A 22038-nucleotide genomic window follows, 5' to 3' on the forward strand; every position below is an offset into this window, starting at 1 on the left:
CAATGTCTGCATATGTATGGTGTGTATGTTTATTTTAAATATTTATGTATATGTCCTTTAAGCATTTATGTGCACACGGATATATATAGGGGATACGGTGGGTATTAATGCAAGGGTAAATATACATATACTTTGTACATACATATCCAGCTATGTGTGAGTGTGTATATGTTTCAAACTTGGCTTCCTAGCATTAGCCATCTAAATCAAGACTTAGGCACCTACTGAAGTGTCTTATTTTCCGAGCTCCTAAACTCCGACTAGTGCTCATTTAAGTCAATGGAAACTAAGAAAATCAAATCACTTAGGTACCTTAAGTGCCTAGTGTCTCAAGTTTGAAAAATTCTACCCATATAGGTAAGTAAGCTCTAAAAATACACCATTTATTATTTCATGTGCCCTCCCAAAACAAGGATTTTATTAGGTATTTATAACTGACCGTGTGTGTGTGTGTGTGCGAGAGAGAGAAAGAGAAATTATCTCTTTACACAGCGATTGTGAGTGAGATAAAGCAGGCATTTCTTTCTCTCACACACAAAGATAGTCACACACACACACACACACACATATACATACACATATGGATATATACGTTATTTCTGAGATATTTGGATGTTTAATCATAAAGACCAGAACCTGTATTTTCTCAAATTCTAAAAAAAAATAATTCGGGCCAGTGTTTTCTTGACTAAAATAAACCCAACCGATTATTTGAAAAACTAAGAGGAATTTAGTCTCGATAACATTTTGTAGTATCTTCCAAATAAAATGAAATATTCTGGGTTTTGTTTTGGTTTTGTTTTGGTAGGTTGGTTGGTTGGTTGGTTGGTTGGTTGGTTGGTTGGTTGGTTGGTTGGTTGGTTGGTTTCTTTCTTTCTTTCTTTCTTTCTTTCTTTCTTTCTGATTCGGACTGGCAAAAAAAGAGGGTCAAGAACTAACCTACATGCCTCTTTCCACCTCTTAAAAATATTCTACGTGCAGTACCTTTTCCCAGTCAGACATAGGTTTGAATTAAGTTAAAAAGTTCTTTAGGATTCTCTAGGAATATAGAAACCTAAAAATACGACATACTGGAATCAAACTTGGCTTTTCTGTTTAAAGAGAGAAAGAGAAAGAAAGACAGGGGGAGGATAGAGGGCGAATTTGCGGTGCCTTACCGCGTGAAGCCGGATTTGTAAACAAATCACTAATGAACATAGACATGCTGGAGAGTTTGCCTTTAGTCTATATGAAGAACCTTTTGTTGGCTTTCCAAGCGCAGAACAGACGTTTTTTTATTCCCCCCCCCTCCTTTGTCCCCCTCTTGTTGAAGCTGGAGAATATTGCACCCCGTTTGCTGCTGGAAAAATATCAGCAAAGAACTTTTAGCTGTTCTGCGAGGGCTTTCCTGCTCGGTGCTAATCTTTTTGTCGGATGACTTCTGTTTACAACTGTCTGTCTGGGCGGGCGGGGGGGCGCCATTACAAAGTGAAGGTCAAGTTAGCATCCTACCGTATATGGCATACAGCGGTCCTCCATTTTCGTGTCTTTGTCAGAACACGGCTAAATGGCAATGGCATTTCTTGTGCTGGTAAACATGTTGCTTTCTTTAAAAAAGACCCCCCTTTAATTTTGTGGGGTGTGGGAGAGGGGTGTCTGTAAGGCGCGGATGAAGATGAAGATGGGGGAAAGACTGTGGGAATGCGTCCAGACTTCTTCATGACGATCGCTGGTTTGGACTCTCGCCCCCTTCTGTTCCCCCCCCACCCTTGGATTATAGACTTCAAACAAGGTCTCTCTCTCTCTCTCTCTCTCTCTCTCTCTACCCCCCAGCAAGATCCAAACACTTCTTCCATGGAGGAAATTAAACGTCATAAAGAAAAGTCCAATTAGGCTTTAATGTCTCTGAACATGACCATTTTCTCCAGAACACAGTGAAGTTCACTCGGTAAGGAGAAGGGCGGTGGGGTGGGGTGGCTAAGAATTTCTTGCCTCAAAAATAGCCAAACAAAAAAAAATGTTTTAACATGTAATAATCATTAAATAGGGGAGGAGGGTGGGAATCTACCGAGTTCGTAGACAACAGTTCGAACTCAGGCAAAAGAAAACCTAGAAATGGGGACACTTAAAAAAAAGTTTAGTGTAATGCAGCATTTGCCTGACCCCAGCAGCTGGTTGTGCTGCAAATTTTGCTTGTTATAGTTAGGGGGCCTGTACATAACGAGGCTGAAAAGGTGCATTTTCCATACTTAACATAGAGGTTACATCCCAGACCCTTAACGTTAGCGGTGAGCAAAATGCGATCATCGTTAAATAAAGTCGGTAAGTCTTCCATGGATCTTCTAGTTCTCAAAATTATATGCTTCCCCTATCCCCCATCCGGAGCTGTTTTCAGTGTGTGCAAAACTGAGTACATTTCCCCTTTAAAAAAAAAAGTATGACCCATACAGTGTTCTATGAAAAATGGCAGGACTCAGAGACAAGGAGCTTATCCTTGAAAGAAAATATTGATAGAGCCCATTGTACTTATTTACAAGCGATATCGCCAACATCTTAAGTTAGCCAAGAGAAACCCAGACTTCCAAACTTTGATTTCCTATCTTCCTTTTAGCTAGAGTTGCTGGGAATTCAGGCCAAGAGATGTTTGGAACTCAAAGGGATTCATTCACAGAAATGTGGAAAGATCCCTCAGACATTTTTTTCTTTTTTTGTAAATAAACCTTTGATGGGGGGAAAAATGCTAGCAGGCTCTAGTCCATTAGATAAATGAATAGATCTCGCAATGACAGTTTCAAAAGCCACTTAATCTATGCAATGTGTGTCTGCATTTTCAGACCAATGCCAGATGTGCATCTCCAGCTTTATATACAGTTCTTGTTTTCCAGAACTCACTATAGAATATTGTTTACTTTGGGCTTGTGTGTCTTGGAGGTTACCGGCGACAGCGGGTTGCTTCTCCTCAGCTGTATTTTGCAAAAGGGAGACCCAACAAGAGTGGGAAATATGTTCATATATTTAATACTCTGAGCTTCCAAGAGGACTCAGCGACACTCCCCAGGATACCAGCCCATGAACTATTTTTCTGTGATCCCCGTTTTTTTCTGGCCTCTCATGCCTTAGACGTTACACTTCTAGTAAAAAATATGCCCAATACTCAGCTCTTAAAGCATAAGGTAGGATAAAAAACTTAATAATGTCCATCGAAGAATGAGCGCTCTCATCATCAATATCGCTATGCTATACATATTACTTGTATAGATAGATAGATAGATAGATAGATAGATAGATAGATAGATAGATAGATAGATAGATAGGCATGCTATGTATGCTTATGTGTTTATATGTGTATGTGTCTATATAATAGATAATTATAAGATATGCCTCTAAAATATTTGTGTATGTATATATAGGGAGATAAATACTTAGCTGTAGATAATTAGATATAAGAGTATACAACTTTTTATATAGTTATACATGTGTTTGTGTGTGTTGTGTGGGTAGATAGACAGATAGATCATTTATACAACCCACATATGTGGTAGAGTGAAGAGAAAAGATATGTGTCTTTTGTCTACCAGTTTTGTATCCATAATTTACCTTCTCTCGAGTATTACTTGAACATGAAGTATTAAAGTCACATATATATTAGGTGAGAAATACGGGCACAGCACGTTGAAAATATATATATATTCCTAGAGGATTAAGTCGGTTACCATAACAAAGCACTCAAACTTTGTCCCCCATAGAGAAAAAGGATATGACTATTATCTATCATGCTTCAGCTGAACATCAGAAACTATTAAGAGTGGCAATGGTTGAAATGACCAAGAAAATGAACTTTTTAAAGAGCTCAGAGTTTGTGTTACGTTTGCATTTACGTGTGTACTCCTAAATATCTCCATTTATCCCTCTGTGCTGTCTAGATGAAAATAAGCGATAAATAAAGTACTTTGAATATTCTAAACATGCATATTTCTACACGGACTCAAGTTTTAGATCTAAGGAAAGACACATACAGAGAGACAGAGAGAGAAATGTGACGCCACAATAAAAATATTCTCAAGAAACACTCATCCTTTATAACTGGAATATATGTTGAATATATATATGGAATAAATGTCACCACAGAGCTAGCCCAAAGATTTTATTTCATTTTATTCTGATAAATGTGTTTTTTTTTGAAGTAAGGTTTCAGTGCCGACGCTGATGTAGACTGAGAACTATTGAAGTCTATCCCATAAAATGTTGAGATTCTACTTTGATCAATGGTAGCCTGAGAGAAATATATCTCCGTACTAGCTGTAGTGAAAGATATGCAGGAACCAACATATAAAATGGATTTTTTAAAAAAATATTTCCTATAAACCCATTGATTAAATACCACTCATGTTCGTGTGTGGACGTTTTTACTAGAGCATTCTTGCGGATTATCCGCCGCACCTTTAATTCTCTATTATCCATAACGTGGTATTTTGCTAAGAAAATGAGATACCAGCAGAATTCAAATTTTCTGTATCACATTATCCGATTTTTTTTAGGAAGTTAAATACATTTCAAAGTTACCAACATGGATCATTTGGGAAATTAACCATTTCTGGAGTGTCTATGTCTGTATTTTATATATCTTTATTTTTATTTACGCAGGTAATTTTAGCAGGTTTTTTTTGTGGGGGGAGGGAGGGGAATTGTGTTGGTTAACGGCGGTATTTGCGTTTTCAGAGCCTCATGACGACTGTATTTTCCAACGAGAATATGAAAGACTTTAGCCTATTGTGAAGTTTCACTGAAATTCATTAAGCCAGTATATGTCATATGCATTTGTAGCCGTCGGGGAAATTTAGTTCTGCAGGGGAGAAGAATATTTTCATCACTAAATCCTACAGAGTCAACATAGCTCAATGCTTCTTAGCACCCAAGGAAGGAAACATGCATTGAATTGGATTTCTGGAAAAAAAATACAAAGTATGCACCACACCATGAGTGTTAGGTATATTACTTAATTACTGCACAAGATGAACTATTCTTTGGGCCTCGTACCACATTTCTACCATACAATATCTGCTTTGCCTGTGGTTAGGAAGCATAGTTTATCTGCTTTTATCTTTATTGAGTCCACATGATTTTGAACTTGCAGCTCAGGTCTACAGAGATCTAAGTCATTTTTCCCTTTGAATTGTTCACAGCTTATATAGTCTTCTTTAGTAGGCTGGCTTATATCCAATTAAATTTATCTTTGCCATTTGGGGACAATAATATTTTCCAAGAGCTTCCCACTTGTAGCTATTGTCTCCAGCTTTAGATTTCCTGGAGACACATGCGGTCTATAGTAATCTGTTTACTGGCGTGGATTTGTACACTTTTTTTTAAAGTCTATGAGTCTTGTTTTTAGGAAGTAATTGTAGTACTGTATTGGGGGAGCGGGAGGGAGGAATCAGCTTTAGAACATCTGACAGGCCAAATCCATTAGGCATCAGAAGTCTGAGCTTATTTAGCATAAACAAATCACATATCTATGAAGCTGCCTGAAGATACATCGACCAACAAAATGATTTACACTCACTTTTAATGCATTTGCAGACAGATCGGGAATGCATACAATTCTGAAAATGCTACTTTCCCAAATCCGTGAGCCAAAGTAAATTGTGATCAGCCGCCTGTACTAGGTAAAGATGCAATGTATAAATAATGCATCAAATAGCTTGAGATCACAATTCCTTTTAAACGCTTGGAATGCTGCAGTAAGTGGCTATGGCTAAAATGGTAAGTCAAACCAGTATAAATAATATTTTATTTTCTCTTTTCCAGTCAGTGGATTCCATACCCCATGACTCCAACAAAGAGCTCTTTATGATGACAAGTGCAGAAAAGTTTTATCCAGTGATAACTGGAATATTGATACGATTTTACACTGCATAAAATAAATTAATTTTGGGGGAGGAGGGAAAGGAAAATCAGAATTTCCCAGTGGAAAAAATGGATGGTTTATTGAGAATAGCTCAAGTACTGGGTTATCCTAAATCAAAATATGACTTAAGAAGTTTATATCTATAAACTAAGCAACTTTCACAACCAAAAAGTTTTATTTCGCTACAGTTCTTAGGTTTGGCTCGTTCAGTCAAAAGTACCCGGAGTTTACTTAAAGTTCATTTTAGCAACAAAGAGCACAACTTAGAAGTCTTGTGAAATGCCTATTTGCCTGTTGAAAACACTGTTAAATGTGCAAGTGTAGTCTTTATGTCAGGCAAATTAGTAGTCAGTCAAGGCAAAATGTGTTGGGTTTTTAAACACTTAATTCTTGCAATGGAATCGAATTGCATTTAGATGCTTGTCTGCAACAAATAGCCCGCTAGCTAGGGAAAAGGAGGTGAACGCTTCGCGCTCTCAGCTGCGTTTTCCTTTACTATGCTGATGTGAGGAAACAAAATACACTACCAATATTGCCTCTAAGGAGGCAGTTCAGTTAATTGTAACCTCAAGATAGTATTCGAGCAACTTCCCTTAGAAAAATTAACGTATTTCCTCTCCTCCCCCACCCCTTAGGTTATCTGTATGTGTATTTTATTTTATTTTATTGCAGACTTGGTTGTGAAATGAACTCGATTAAAGTTCAGGGTCCCTACAGTTGATTACCCTTAAACTCATTTGACTTTTTTTTTTTAAGGGAACCAGAAGGAATGCGAGTCTGCAGTCTTCATTCTGGCTTTTATGGTAGTCACTTTGGTGGTCAAATTCAAGTGCTATGACTCCACAGCTGTCTCTTCTGTGTTTCCTTGCAGGAAGCCGGCAAATCCTGCCCTTTAAACTGGGTTTAAAAAACAAAATGGCAACAGGACTGGTTTTAGAGATATTTACCTACTAAGAGCAATAAATTATTCACACACCTATAGGAAGGAGCTCATGTGTTATACCACACATACGTTTTAGCGACGACACTTAGGACTTTTTCTCTCTCCCCCACGCCCACGAATGTCTTCTTTTTATTCAAATAAAATGGAGAAGAAATAATCTCTAAACGTAATGTCTAAACCCCGAAGATGAAATCTGTATTTTTACTTTTCCATTTCAACGTTCGATTCTGCCCCATGCAGGTTGCAAAGAGGAGGGAATTGGAAGAAAAATAATTGCACTCATAAACAATAGCTTAACATTATTAGTTTGTACTTAGTATTAATATTGGTCCATAAAAAGATCACTGACACTTTAATTAAAAGTTTTGCCCAAAATGACACCTAAGACATAAAATGGGGGCAGATTACAAAACCAAGACACATATCTCGACCTCATGAGTTCTTTACTTTGTATTTATCAGCTAAGGGTGCATTAGAGAAAAAAAATACATCTCATTCTGAGATTATAGACCTATTTATATATATATATATATATACACACATCCCGAGATCACTTATAAAAAGAGTTTTTTGAAGATTTTTGGATAGAAAAACACCAACCTTGAGAAAAATTCAAATATGTGTAAAAAAAAGGCTCTGTTGCATTATGACTGGCAACATTGTTTAAATAAGGAAGAGTATGTATTCTTAGCATAAGAAGCCATCAAGGGATCCATAATACAGCAACTGAAATCGAGACATATTGCAATGTGCTATAGTTTTGAAAGCTACACTGCAGTGCCCAATGTATTTTTTCTTTGTTTCTTAAGTGCTCAGATCTTAGCCCCGCTGCAAGACACAGACCTACCAATCTATTTCCTGTAATTAAAATGAATTTTCAAAAGCATGTTGCTTATTAATGTCATTATGCTTTTCTAGTATTGTTTTTTTTTATCAGCGTCCGCTTCCTTCTAGGAGCTTGTGGAAGAAGTACTTGGTCTTTTCACTTTCTGTTAATATTGCGTCGAAATGAACCTACCTGCTGACTAAAATGGAAAGAAAAAAAATTAGACCAGCGAAAATGAAAATTGAGAATAAAAATATTAAATGGATTAAATGACTCCGAGCTGTACAATTTATATCTTGCGTTTCTTGTGTTGTAATTTATTATTACTTGGATGGAGTTGTTGATAGTTTTCAAGATGAAATGCTTAGCAAAACAAAAACACGCAGAAAAATCATGTCTACTCTTCTCCTTCCTAACAATATTGTTTACTGATAGCTCATGTGTCTCTGCTTTGGTTATTTCTTGTTGTTGTTCCAATTTACTGCAACACTCTTTGACAAGATATCACTAATAAAGACATTTTACTCTGTGATGGTGTATTAGTTTTGTTAGGAGGTATTTAACCTGTCTCCAAAGAGATCCCACGATGGAGTTTAGTTGGGGGAGGGGGACCTCTATGTAAACAGCTGAATTTTTATTTATTCTTCCTTTAACTGAACAATAGCAAAAGAGGAAATAAAGAAAATTAACCAGGTGGTGTCCTGTAATTAAAAGAAGGGGAGGGGTGACACAAGGGACTGCATTATTTTCACAGATAGTGGAAAACACAAACATTTCTGCATTTGAAATAGAAATACGATTAACATAATTTTTCATCGCAGTCCCCAGACAAATTATTTGCAACCTAGGTGAAAAGAACGAGTAGTGCACAATCAGAGTAGTGGTCACAGGATAGTTTGGTGCTAGAAGAGTTTTAAGTAGACAAGATATGCAAGATACATCTTGGAAATATTAGCAACCCACAGTATCACTCAATATTCTCTGTAAGTCCTACAGGTATCCCTTTCCATATTATTTAAAGAAGAACATTTAGACAGACAATTGGTTGAAAAACTCGCAAAATGTCTGATAGCACTTTATAGCACAAATATTTATTCCATTTCAAAACACTGGAAAATATAGACAAGCATGAAGCTCTTGGGGCACAAAATTCAAGACAAATGACTTTAATAAGAATCTCTCTTTTTTAATTCAGTTGGAGGAATAAAGGATGCTAGTAATTCTGTACTTACATTCATTGATTGACAATAAACACTTGCATTAAATATTTAATATGCCACTCTTACATAATAAATATTTAACAAAACATTAAAGGAGGTTTTCGAATATTTATTAGGCACTGACTTAATTCATTTGCTCTATTCCCTGATATATTACTAATTCGATATCAAAAGTCATTAAGTCAGCCTTGAAATGGCTCAGTTTTAGTCTCAGGTAACTTTAAAGTTTGAAACTTTACACACACTGGTATTGCTTAAAGGGTATATTCTCTGCAGTATATGCCACGTTGGTTTATGTACAGTTGGTATGCACATAGATAGAACAATGTAATTAGCTAATGTTAGAAGCTTGCTAATTAGCCACTTCCCCCCTTCCCTCCCAAATTATATATTCAACTATAATTTTAAAAGCCCTATGGCACAGAGATATGTGTATGCCCCACTGTAGCAAGATTTTGAGAAATGTTTGAAAACTTACTTATGAATCTTCAGCGCATTCCCTGGGCTTTTTATTGAGCTTACTTAAAGACTTTACATTGTCACATCTAAAATGTGACTAGCATGGAAAGAAAAGAAAAGAAAAAAAAACCGTGGAAAAATACAGTTAAAATATCTCTAAGACCCTCCCTCAGCTCCCACTCCCTCCCAACGCCCCCACCCCATATCCGAATCCTCGTGAAAAATAGAAAGCAGAATCCAAACCGGGAAGGAAAAAAAAAAACTTCACAAGCCATCCCTTGTATTTGCCCTCTGCTTTGAATGCTTACAAGGGGTGTGCCTTAAAGAAAATGAATACAAAGCTGCAATTGATTTTCATAATGTTTCTGCGGTGTTTGAAAACCAATCGTTTGAACCTCTGAGATCTTACCTAAGTGAACCACTCCTACACATCTAAGTGCTCCAAACTGATATATGACAATATCTACTTTGGATCACGTGTTCCTTAGAGCGACTAAGACGGATAGCGCGTCATCTCGCCTTCCCAAATTTTTCCCCCTCTGCACATCGGATCCAAAACATCTATCTATAGAGCAAGAAAAGGAGAAAGATGTTTAACTCAGTGAATCTAGGAAACTTCTGCTCTCAATCGCGTAAAGAGAGGAGTGCTGACTTTGGAGACAGAGCAGGTTGCGCTTCCAATCTCTACCTCCCTAGCTGCACCTATTACGTCCCAGAATTTTCAACTGTGTCATCTTTCTTGCCACAGGCCCCCTCTCGCCAAATCTCCTACCCTTATTCCACTAACCTCTCGCAAGTGCAGCCAGTTCGAGAGGTCTCCTATGGTCTAGACCCCTCTAGTAAATGGCACCATAGAAGCAATTACGCCTCGTGTTATTCCGCGGAAGATCTGATGCATAGAGAGTGTATCCCGCCTTCCACCATGACCGAAATGCTAATGAAAAACGAAAGCGTGTACAGCCACCACCATCCCAGCTCTAACCATCCTGCATCTACGGGATTCTACTCCAGCATGAACAAAAACAGTGTCCTGCCCCAGGGCTTTGATCGGTTCTTCGAAAATGCCTACTGCGGGACAGAGAACCCGCCTGAGAACTGTCTGCAGAAAAGCGAGAGCAAACTGGAATCCGACTCCCAGCCCAGTGCACTATCATCCCGCGGAGAGCAAGGCATAGACCCGGAAGACGAAGAGGAAAACACAAATCCAGGGTCTTCAGCCTCGTCTTCTTCTGTCAACAAGGAAGGAAGCAAAAACAGCAACTCGAGTAGGTAGAGCAGTAAATGGAAAGGTTAAGGGACTAGCCCGGTGTTTTGTCGGTCAAATTTTATGTGGAGTTTTATAAGCATTCAAAGGATTTTATTATAACCTACAAAGCTCTTTCTTCCAACGAGAAGAATTTTTACGATGGGAAAGCTCTTTGAAAAAATGGAGATGTTAGGCGCAGACACAGTAGCTTAGAGTCTGTGAAATTTTGAAAGCACACCATCGTGGCAAATATTAACTTTGATCATGAACTTACATGAGCATTTTAAAAGGATTTGGTCCCGGGTTGCTGAGGGTAAAAGCCAATTGGGCAGAACACTGCTGTAGCTTCCTGTGCTTGCTTTTAGGCACTAAGATGCATGTAGAGTGATTTTTTTTAAATTAAAAGTATATGCTGGGTCTTTCTTTTCTCTCTCTCTTTTGTTAAGGGGGTGTGGAGCTAAATGCAAAATGTGCAACATTTTAATTAAATCCTTAGTCTCTATTTTATTTATTTTTTAATTGCATTGATTCTTCGCAAAGCCTAGTGGAATTTCTGTCTTTTGTCATTAAGGTCAGATAAAAAAAATCACTACATTTCTAAGAAAACTTAGAGGCGTATTTTAAATTCTGAAGCCAAGCAACTTTTAAACTTAGCGATCACGGTGAGATTTTTCTCTCTCTCCCCTTTTGCTATTTGGTTTCATGATGAAAACAATGCATCCCTTTTCTTGCTCAGAGGCTAAATTCTATTTTACTTTGATTATTTTGGTGTGTGTGGATGCTGGTACTGAAGTTAATCAAAAACTTATGCGGAACATAATGTCTAGTTCCAACAGTTCCAACATTGCTCATGCTGTTTCTATACAAATAACAGATTTGCAGCTTGAACGTATGTTTTTCAACAGCTACAGTTTCTTTAAAGCCTGCTTAAATTAATTGCTGCCTACAACCCCCAACTCTGCTTAAAAATATGTCTATCACAAAATCCTGTGCAGAGGTAGTGTATTTAGAACATAACTAGGACACAATCCTTAAAACCATATATAACCTCACCTCTGCATTATACTAACAATGGGCAAATATAACAGTGGCGAAATATATTATCCCATGCATCTATAAATATGTATATATATATATATCTCTCCATATATATGGAGTCAGATCTAGAGATGAGTCTATGTGTTGCATTTGCTTAGTATTTACATTCCCTTCTGTTTTTTTTTAAGGTGCTCCCCGTACAAGAAAGAAGAGATGTCCCTATTCGAAATTCCAGATCAGAGAGCTAGAGAGAGAATTTTTCTTCAATGTCTATATAAACAAAGAAAAAAGGCTTCAGTTGTCTAGGATGCTAAATCTCACTGATCGACAGGTTAAAATTTGGTTTCAGAACAGAAGAATGAAAGAAAAAAAATTAAGCAGAGACCGCCTGCAGTATTTTTCTGGAAATCCCTTATTGTGAACACATCTTTTTCCAATCCTCTCTGCTGGTGAAGTAGATCTGTATTAAGAAGGAACTCTGAAAGCATGGGTTGTGGTCTGAGTCTACAAGCAACCTCAAAGTTTAAGCCTTTTCGTTACTTATATTTGTATGTATGGAACAGTTCTAAGTAACGCAAGGAGTTCAGATATCTAAACGTTTAAAGGACTTGAAAACCATGGACTTTTTATTTAACGTTTTGTCTGAACAACTGGGATTTTTTTTTTCATTTAGTCATCCTTGTCTATTTGAATAAATCGCAGTGCTGTGTTATAATTATCATGGTGATGATTTCAATATGCAGTTAACATGTGCTATCACAGACGCGGCCAAAACCTCCCTCTATGGTTAATTCAGATACCTTAATTTGGGAGGGAATGTGTGCGTGTGTGTGTGTGTGTGTGTGTGCATGCACACATATACATAGGACTGTGCGTATTCACACCGATCATTTGTGTTCTCCTGCTATCCATGCCAAGAACTGTTGTCGAAACCTAATTTAAATATTCTCTTCCGTTGCAGCAAGAATGGGTTCATTTTCAATACAATCTATATAGGATATATATATATATATATGATATATATATATTCTATGCAGTCCCACTTTTACATTTTTGGGGGGTTGGGGGGAGGGAGGGGTGTATGGACAAGAATATATTTGCAATAACTGTCTCTAAGTGGTTTGTAAATACATTTCGTAATGCATTTTTTTCCCGGATCTAGAAGAACAATAACAACAAACAACAACAATAATAAAAGATCTTTGTCTATGTAAAGTGAATTCCCGGGAAACTCTGTGAAATTCTGTGGTAAATAAAGATATTGCAAGCTGTTCTACATTATGATTTTATTTGACCATTTTATTAGTACTTCCCCTCTTTAAACCTCATTGCGGTCAATGCGGTATGGACTTCCCAATAGAACTTTTAATACCTAAATGGTAATGACATCAAATATGTATATTTGATACTATCACCATATATAATCATCCATGGTCATCTGGCTCAGTGCAATGTGGCATTGTCCAAATTCATATAACTCCTCTACGTTAAAGTTTACATTTGTTGTGGGGTTCATTGTATTCCTCATCGAATTTAAATTTTTATTGGAATTTCTTGGCCCAATAATACAACTGTGTATTTGGTTCCATGTGTCTTGCTCTGTTTTTCCGGATGTAATTAATCTTTTGCACCATTTATTTGACTTTTGTAAGTGAGTGCAACTCTAATTACACAAAGGAAGGTGCTGTATTTCCATAAAGTCAAATATAAACTACCTTATACGTACAAAGCACAAATGCAAAGTCAAGTACTTAAATTCCTGGTTAAGGAAAACAAGTTCAACTCCCAGACTTCTGGTACAGAAGTGCATTTTTATGTTCACACAATGCCTTTCCCTCTCCTGAGCGGACTAAAGAGACACAATTTGGTTTAAAGGAAAAAGAAGTACAGAAAACGCCGTCAGTGGTTTGATGCATGTATGTTGTGTATATAGAATAATTCGGGGGGGGGGGGGGTTGTTTTGTTTTGTTGCTTTTCAACCTGAATTCTCATATCTCTTGATGTGGAGTTTTGTATGGGTAGGAGTGGGGGGAGAAGAAAAAAGAAAAAGGAAGAAAGAACAAAAGAACATCAGCAAAGAAACAACACATTATATTCCCATACATTGACAGTGTTCTTGTAAAATTCTCATAATTGCTTTTAAATACAGCCCCATACTTTGATGGTGGCTTCTGATTTTATGTGACAGCGGTAGGGGAAATTGCAAGCCACAAAAATGTGCTTCGCTTGCACACACACAAAAAGAATAAATGAGAAACAACTTTTGTTTTCGTGATAGACCCATCCTCGTTACGCCATGGTATAATTTGAACGGGTGATGTTCTTAGACATGTTTCTCATTAAATGAGATGGTAAAAAAAAAAAAGATGGCAAAGAGCTTTTTTGAATTTATGCTTAAAACGTGGAAATGTTTAAGGAGGTATCCCCATGGCCTAAACCCATGCCAGCCCTTTGGAAATCCAAAACCTGGCCCTTTCTTTGGTAGACAATTCCTTGATAGAATAGTGAATAAAATATGAAAGAGCTTTGAACTAGGATGGAGACCAAAGTCATGCTCCTAGCAGATGCAGCCACTCATTGATACAGTCGAAGAGCTGCCAAAGAAAAGGGAATATTATTCATGTAAACCCACCTTTCTTTAACGATTGTTTGCCAAACCTTTCCAAGGTTAGGAAAACTAAGCATAGGTGCAATAGGGTGCTTATCACGAGGTCAGAAACCGCAGTTAATGCTCCGTAACAGCAGCCACTGTCCGGACAAAAGCTAGTAGTCTAGACATTGTAATAAAGACTGCAGCACTAAACAGCTTAATTTTTCTTAATTACCCCGTCTGGCCATAGGAAAAGACTTCCGCAGTAAATAGTAAACAAATAAGGGTGTCTTGCCCAGGGATTTTTCCCCCCTCCCCTTCCATGTCTTCAGCTCAACTCCAACACAATGAAACTGGAGGCCTAGTTCAAAGTTTTCGCGAGCTAAAATGGAATGCTAGTTGTAAAATCCAAGTTTATAGACCATGTGGGAGTTTACAACAGCATTAAGCAGCAGTGCCATGTAGGAAAAGGCTGTTAATGTTCTTTTTGGGGGGGAGTGGTTGCCTGTGTGTGTGTGTGTGTGTGTGTGTGTGTGTGTGTGTGTGTGTGTGTGTGTGGCGGGGCTAGGTGAGGAAGTGGGGATGGATTGGCTACCACACTGGATGAATTTGGAAATAGTTGGCTTTGATTTGGTTGTCCTGTGATGTATTTTTTTTTTAAATCGTCACACTTAACCGCAAAAGGCCAACCCTGCAAGTGGAGTTCTGTATATTGAGATTATGCTCCTTGTACCGGCGGAGGGGAGAGGAAAGAGGTCCACAGGAAGAAAAATGTGAATATATGATGTCTTTGAACTTCAATAAAGTCAAGTCCATCACCTTTAACCCTTTTGTAATAAAGCGGAATCAGAAAGGCTTTCTGTGTCCCCGCCTCCTGAGAAAGAATTAGGGGGGCCACGGGGTGTGGAACGGAGGAGAACCCACATTTTTATTTAAATTCAAATTTTGGGCCAAATGTGGCGTTTATGATGAGCTAATATTTAACTCAACCTCGCCGCGTTCATTGCATGTCGAAGAAGCTTTAACACACACACAGCACACACGCTTTATTATTGTTATAAACCTTTTGATATCTTAACGCATGAAAAGTTTTTATAACTTTGTTTGGCATAAAAGTTTTACAAGTTTTTTTTATTATTATTTCCATCTAATGTCCATCACAATAAATGCTCCCTCATAGGCTGGGGGAGCTTGCTGTATAGTTACGTTAATGACACACAGACTAATTGTGAAGGACCTTTCCATGTGACGTACAAACACCCGACCTGTTTCCTATTCCTCCCTGGATTCCCAACACAACATATTGGAAGCTGCTGTAGGTTACTTTGTTGTGAAATATTGCACAGGGGGAAGAAGGCGAGGGAGCAAACTTCTAATTGGCTTTTTTTGCAGAATAATAACGTACATTTAAGTTGGCTTCCATACAGGGGAAATCACTTCCACTTTTGCAGAAAATGCAGGTGATTTTTTGTTTTGTTTTAAAGAACTGCAAATGCCCTCCAGGAATAAAGTGTACAGGGACTGTAGTTATGTTAGACAAGGCTGTTCACACACCACGCACACATATATACATACACACGACACACACACATGCAGAAAGACACCAACCCACTCTCACATGCACACTCTCCTAACAGTTCTTGAGTTGAGGAACGTAAACTTGACTGTGTGATAAGTGCGGCCCTCTCAGGGCGAGTTCTCTTTGGTGACATGTAAATAAACTACTCTGTTGAGCAACTCAGCAAGACCGGCAAACAATAGCCATGAGGGAAAGCCATCCTGTTACCATTTGCACTTTCCTCATGGGTTTGACGTTGCCTTGGAATTTGGCAAAAATGGGATTAGAAAATCCGAAGAACAAAGACATTGGCTTTGGCAAGTGGATTGGAAGCGACCATCAGTTGAGCTAATCTTCGCCTGTGGATCATAGGGTGAATTAATTTATTTGTGTGCGAGTAACTTTGGTAGGAGTCATAGCTAAGCCCGACAGAGAGCCAGGGCTGTGTACAATGTAAATAAATAGCTTGCTCTCCCAGTTTCCTTGTCTTGCAGACTCTCGTGAGTCGTAACATTTTGGAATGGCCATTATTTTTTCCCCTCCTGGTTTACCCCTCTTCTGGGTGGAGGGCAGATAATTTGGTGTTGAAATATCGTGCGGGCTCTACCATGGGGGGGGGGGGGGGGGATTCACTTTTGTAAAGTAATTCTGGTTTTTAATGAAAGCATTTGTAACTGACACTAGAGTTGAAAACAAAAAAAGCCAAACTACTTCTTCTGGTTAGCGTGCATGGCTGAGTGCCTCTTTGCTATCAAAGAGAAAATTAAAACCTGACTTATATTATTTTTTTCCAAAATGGCGTCTCATTAAGGCCTTGCTTATCCGTCTTTAATAAAGTTGGAAAATATACGGATGCACAGCATATGTTAGATTTAAGCACGTTCTTCTGCTTTTGATAACTTCTAAATTACAACATGAAACCACAAGAATGTGGTTTGCAACCTCATAAGGCTTTTTTAATCTTTAGTTTATGAATTAGAATATAGCATATAGCTGATGGAGCCCATAAAAGACTTTATTAGTTTTAGACAAAAGAACAGACTTTAATATAAACATTACAGTTGTTTATGCGCTACAAGTAGTTGGGCAAATTCGTTCGTTTTAATTGTCAAAAAGAGGGCTTAATACCTTTCTAGGAATTAAGTGATACATTCTTAAACACATCGGTTCCAGTGCTTTTAAAAGGTGGTTGATATAAACTGTATGTTTCTGTATAAATGGTTGTTAAAAGAGCTGAATCTCTTTGAATCAATTCAGTTTTGCAAACAATAAGTATTTAAGGAAACAGGAGTGTTTGTTTCAAGGTTATATTTCAGGCTGCGGACTTTAAAGATAACTAAGTAATTCTCCGAATATAGATAGATAGGTAGATAAATATTCGTATACCCTCGTGCTATTTACTGTAATTCTACTGTACCTACTATTAATTCTATATTCTCAGATCTAGGTGAATCTAGCAAAATAAAATGATCATATCCTAGAACAATTATCTGTAGTATATTTCAACCCAATAGGGGCGGAAATTCATGTGTATTCCATTTTTTTGAAATAGCTTTTTTTCCCCTATGAAAAAGTGGAATTGTTAATATCCCACCACTCATCTAATGACTGATAATTGGTTAAATCTATATTTGAAACAAAAATGTTTATTTAGAAGCACTTAGCAGATGGGAATTTCAGCTTTATACACGCATTGCCGACGATAACAAAATACCAGCATTTTAATACAACTTCCTTCAGATTTCCTATGTGCAAAGACAGAATGTTTTGCTATTTTTCTAATTTAGTATGTTTTAACATTTCAGCAGGCACTTAAGTCTTTTTACTTTTTGATTTTTCCACACACTTTTTTTCACTAATTATATTATTTTCAAAGGAATACGCCCAAGAAGTAAAATGCACCAATTTTCAAAACGTTTTAAGCTCTCCTTTTAGCTTACAAATGTAGTCATATCATGAAATATGCCCCAAACGCTTATTGCTTTAGAAGAATATAGGAATTTAGATTCTCAGGGCAACTGCTCAGACTTCACAACCTCTGATATGAACAATCCTGTTATTTGTGTAACATTTAAGTTTGTTAACGCATTTGGAAAATTACAGGAAACATTCCCCATTGAATAAACTTTTAAAAAATCCTGGCACACTATTATTTTCTTCTGTCACCCGCACCACTCATGCCTGTATCTGAATTACTCTCTCAAATTTTCTCCTCGTGATCAAAGGGTAACCAGACTAAAACCACTATATTAGAGTCTGAAGACTGCTATGTTGGGCGTAGAAAAACGTAAACACAGTTTTCAGTGCCACCTCAAGGAACATAATATCATTCCATAATGCTATGACTTAAGTTACTCAGAAAGAAGGAAGTAGAATAAGAGGGATTGTAAAGTTTGATAGATTTCTTGTGGTGATAGTTTACAGTTTCTAAGCCAACATATAAAGGCGTGGGTTTTATTTTTGCATCACTGTTATTGTACTCCAGTGTACTTTGTCATAAATCAGAATTATTTCTGCTGCAACATGGGGGCATAATACCGGGCAGAAATACAAATTTAAGGTAATCATTAAAGTGTTGCTACCAAATACTTCCTAGACGCGAAAATGAATGTTTGTAATAAAAATGTATGAAAAGTTGGTAAAAATACAATGGATATAAGAGGCAATTCTGTGCATAACTCTCGGTTAAATAATTAGATTGAAAAGGGGGCAGGTAAAATAGTATGTGTAAGTTTGAGATATTCTTTGTTTGAGATATTATACACGTGCATTTTAAATTCATAGGGCAAAAATGGGCTGTTTGAGTCTTTTTTCCCCTCCCTTAAAGACGTACCATGTGTGTCTAACAAAGAACACAGGTTCTGCGGAATCACATTAGCTGATTTCTTGATATTTTTAGGCAATTATCTGCCTTTGGAACTCAAAACAGGACAACCTCCTAGTAAGGACAATAGCAGAACATCAGCAGCTTGCTTCATATACATAGGCATTGAGAGAAAGGCACACATGAAAAGGGGGGATCCCCCTCCCCGCCCCCCTGTCTCTCTCACACACGCACGCACACACACTCACACAGAGAGAGATTTTTTATGTGACATAGACTTCATTAGTTTCTTAGCTCTTGTATAAATAAAATACCACAGGTTATTCCAAATGTCTATGTGAAACAGAAAGTTATCTATGAACATGTGTACACATCTCTGTGAATCTATGGCATCTATGTACATTTGCACCAAAGTGTGCTTTGTGTGTATGAACATTCAGCATCTATCTATATTGTTTTCCTAAAAGTGTGTAAAATTCAAAGTAGGTTATTAAAGTCTTTGACACACATAGGCTCTCTCCTTTTAAGTTTTAATAGCGTTTGTTCGTATTTATTTTCTGTAATTAGAGGAAAGCATTTTTCCCAACGGGGGTTCTACTTAAGCTGATGAATTTTATTTCTTTTTCCATTAATGACCCATGTTTATCATACTTCTAATTATTTTTAACTTTAAACAATATTCGGTCTCCTGGAGAGGTCCTCTGTGTTCCTTGCTAACCTCGATTCTCTTTTAATATAACAACAAAATCTATGCTGAATTTTTAATCATATATTATTTTTGATTGAACTTATTTTTCTGTATGCTATCTTATTTGTTTCAAAAGCTCTGGAGCAGCATCTTGGAAAGAGAGTTTAAAATCTTTCAAACATTTGCATAAATTGATAGTTTTGGCAAAAGCTAGTACACAAAATGAGTTAACAATGTCAATCTTTATTTTATATACACAACATTTAGACATTCTTAAAATATGAGGTTTCCACGGTAGATCTTCTGTTTCCAACAGCACGCACCGATACGACATTTGCTCCAGATTCTATAAAGGCTTCTGGGTCTGAGAGAGAGAGAAAATTCAAATTATTTGATGTTAAGTTTAATCTTGATTAGGGTTCATACAACGCATTAATATCTTCCTTTGACAAAAGCACAGGAATACATTGCAAAAATCAGGAAAACATATTTAATCTGCAGGCAGACAATCCAGGAAACTATAAGGTCAAATTCTGGTGTCCCAGAAATGCACATGTGAAATGTTTGACTGACCAGCATAAATTATTGGGTAGCCAGATCAGCTGCAAAAATAAAGTAGAAGAGGGGGGAAAAGGGGGGAAAAAGCAGTATAATACAAAATTGCGTTGGTCTTTAATTTCATCACCTATAAATGAGAAAATATTGGTTCCCATACTAAAGTTTTATTCTTTGCTTATAAATATTATGTGGAATTTTCGTTGGATATCATAAAACTGAACGATTTCTATCAAACTGTTTTTAAAAGACCTATGCAGATAACACAAATAGAGGCAATAAAGTCGCAAATAGCTTTCCAGGGGAACCAAATGGCGTCTGAAGCGTAGGAAACCTTTTACTATGTTGTATAAGATGGGAGGGGGGGATACAAAATTGTATAATGCAGTTTTAGGCTGTCTCGGCCTAAGAGATTTAAATTTGTCACACTGGAGGATTGAAGAAGAGAAGGTTTGCAAGTCTCTTGAAAGTTAAAGCAGAGTGGAATTGTGAAATAGTTCTGTAACACCTTGGGGAAAGATGGTTGCAGAAGTCTGAATAATCTACACTTTAAAGCGCTACAAATTACGCAAAATGGTCCGGTTCAATTTTTCATATTTCTATGTTATTTTTTCCCCGGATTTGCTCCTTTTCCCCTCCCTTATGAAAGGTCGTGGGGATGGCTTTTTTCCCCTTGAAAGTGACTCTGAACCAGTGTGTCTTTCCAATCGGTTGTAATGATCTTGAAATTCGAGGCTTTCTTTCTTTTTATTTATTTATACGCTAGTCCCATTCTCGCCTAACCTAAAATCAGCGTTATGTAAGTAGGATTGCCTCCCCCTAGTAAAATTAATATACACTAAAACAATTTATCTTAATTGCTACACGACATTAGAAACTGTCCAGTAAAGAAATGAGGCAAAAGGAAAACACATAGGTAAAAATTCCATCGCCACTTGGAATAGTAGTTATTGTTCTGTGGTCGTTAAATTAAATGGGGAAAAAAGTTAAACCCACATAACAGTGAAATAGTTTAACAAAATGGGGAAGGGGAAATCATCTGTCAAGAAACAAACTTTTTCTTTTAATCCCCACAGTAAAAAATCATACCAAATCGGGAAGTTTGTTTTGGGAAATCCATGTACTAAATATTTGGTCAAATACAATTTTGATTTTTTTGTTATTTCCTGAAGAGGTAAAACAAACCCCCACCATCGCAATGTTGTCCCTTTGTATTTAAAGATCGATCATATTTATCAAATTTACCCTTTTCCTCCCCACGAAGTCATTTATTTTGCAAGATTTGTGCATATCACAGACGCTATTTTAGCAAAGAAACTTAAGACAGTTAACATTGGAAATGGATTATTTTTAAAAAACGTTGTCTTTTCAGAGTCTATTTCGAGGGATGCAACGCTTATCCATACCACACACACACATACACACACACAAAGAGGAAATAAAAAAGAAAACGGCTTTTTGTTGGTATTAAAAAAAAACTGCTTTCCAAATATGCACACAGGACTATTTTAGACATGCGGGGATCAAAAAGCACCGAAATTAAAGACTGAAACCATCTCGGTGAAACTTTTTATATATTTTTCCTGATTCCAAATACATTTTAAAAAACAAAGCAGAGGTCTCGAGAGGCATCGATCCTACAATTCCACCCTTTAAAGAACTGCACCCACCCCACCGTTAACAAGAAACAAAATCCACCCCAACGTTCGATGAAAACCCAAACCACAGCAACTAAAATATTTCAAGTTCTGTTACAGAAGGAAGGGGGGGGGCAGCTCCGGGAATCTTGCTAAGAAGAGAAAGGGGAAGGAGGGGGGAGAAAATTGAATTAGGGTTTTTTTGGGGGGGGCCTCTGCCTTTTACTAGAAATTGGATTTATTTCAGGCAAAAGAGGGAAAGAAAGGCAAGGCAAAGCAAAGAAGGGGGATTAAGGTTGGTTATTTCCTGACCTTTTTATTTGGATTTGACTTTGCTTGTATTTGCGCTTTCGCTTCCCTTTTTTTTTTTTTTTTTTTGGTTTCCCCCCGCTCTGCTGTAGACACGCGTTGGTTCATTGGTAAACAAACTCCCGCAAACCGGGGGGCTTTTCTCCTTTGTTCAAAGTGAAGGTCCCGGACACCCTACCCGGCAGAGACTGATAGATGTCGCTGTTGCTCTATGCTAGTTTTCTCCGCTCGCAACAACTTGACCCTTGTGACGTCATCGGC

General features: G+C 37.4%; 1 protein-coding gene and 2 long non-coding RNA genes across 4 annotated transcripts; 2 read left to right on the plus strand and 1 right to left on the minus strand.

The window, feature by feature from the left end:
- Positions 1-1516: 1516 nt before the first annotated feature.
- On the plus strand, positions 1517-8283 carry LOC135977070 (uncharacterized). The gene is made up of 3 exons (XR_010594406.1): positions 1517-1570; positions 1813-1927; positions 5557-8283. It is a non-coding gene; the product is annotated as an uncharacterized LOC135977070 (long non-coding RNA).
- A 1238-nt stretch (positions 8284-9521) lies between these two features.
- On the plus strand, positions 9522-12892 carry HOXC11 (homeobox C11). Of its 2 annotated transcripts, XM_065576007.1 has the most exons (3): positions 9522-10597; positions 11150-11240; positions 11805-11919. In XM_065576007.1, the coding sequence occupies exons 1-2, from the start codon at positions 9922-9924 to the stop codon at positions 11200-11202; spliced, it is 729 nt and encodes a 242-aa protein (XP_065432079.1). In that variant the 5' UTR covers positions 9522-9921; the 3' UTR covers positions 11203-11240; positions 11805-11919. The 2 variants fall into 2 exon arrangements, with proteins under 2 accessions (XP_065432079.1, XP_005307768.1); XM_005307711.4 differs by lacking the exon at positions 11150-11240 and having other exon boundaries at positions 9528-10597; positions 11805-12892.
- Positions 12893-19499: 6607 nt separating this feature from the next.
- Positions 19500-22006, minus strand: LOC112060290 (uncharacterized). Its single transcript, XR_002889595.3, has 2 exons — positions 21781-22006; positions 19500-19640 (listed from the first exon to the last, which is right to left on the minus strand). It is a non-coding gene; the product is annotated as an uncharacterized LOC112060290 (long non-coding RNA).
- Positions 22007-22038: the final 32 nt, after the last annotated feature.

The sequence above is a fragment of the Chrysemys picta genome, chromosome 22, assembly GCF_011386835.1.
Source record: "Chrysemys picta bellii isolate R12L10 chromosome 22, ASM1138683v2, whole genome shotgun sequence".
Classification (NCBI taxonomy): domain Eukaryota; kingdom Metazoa; phylum Chordata; order Testudines; family Emydidae; genus Chrysemys; species Chrysemys picta.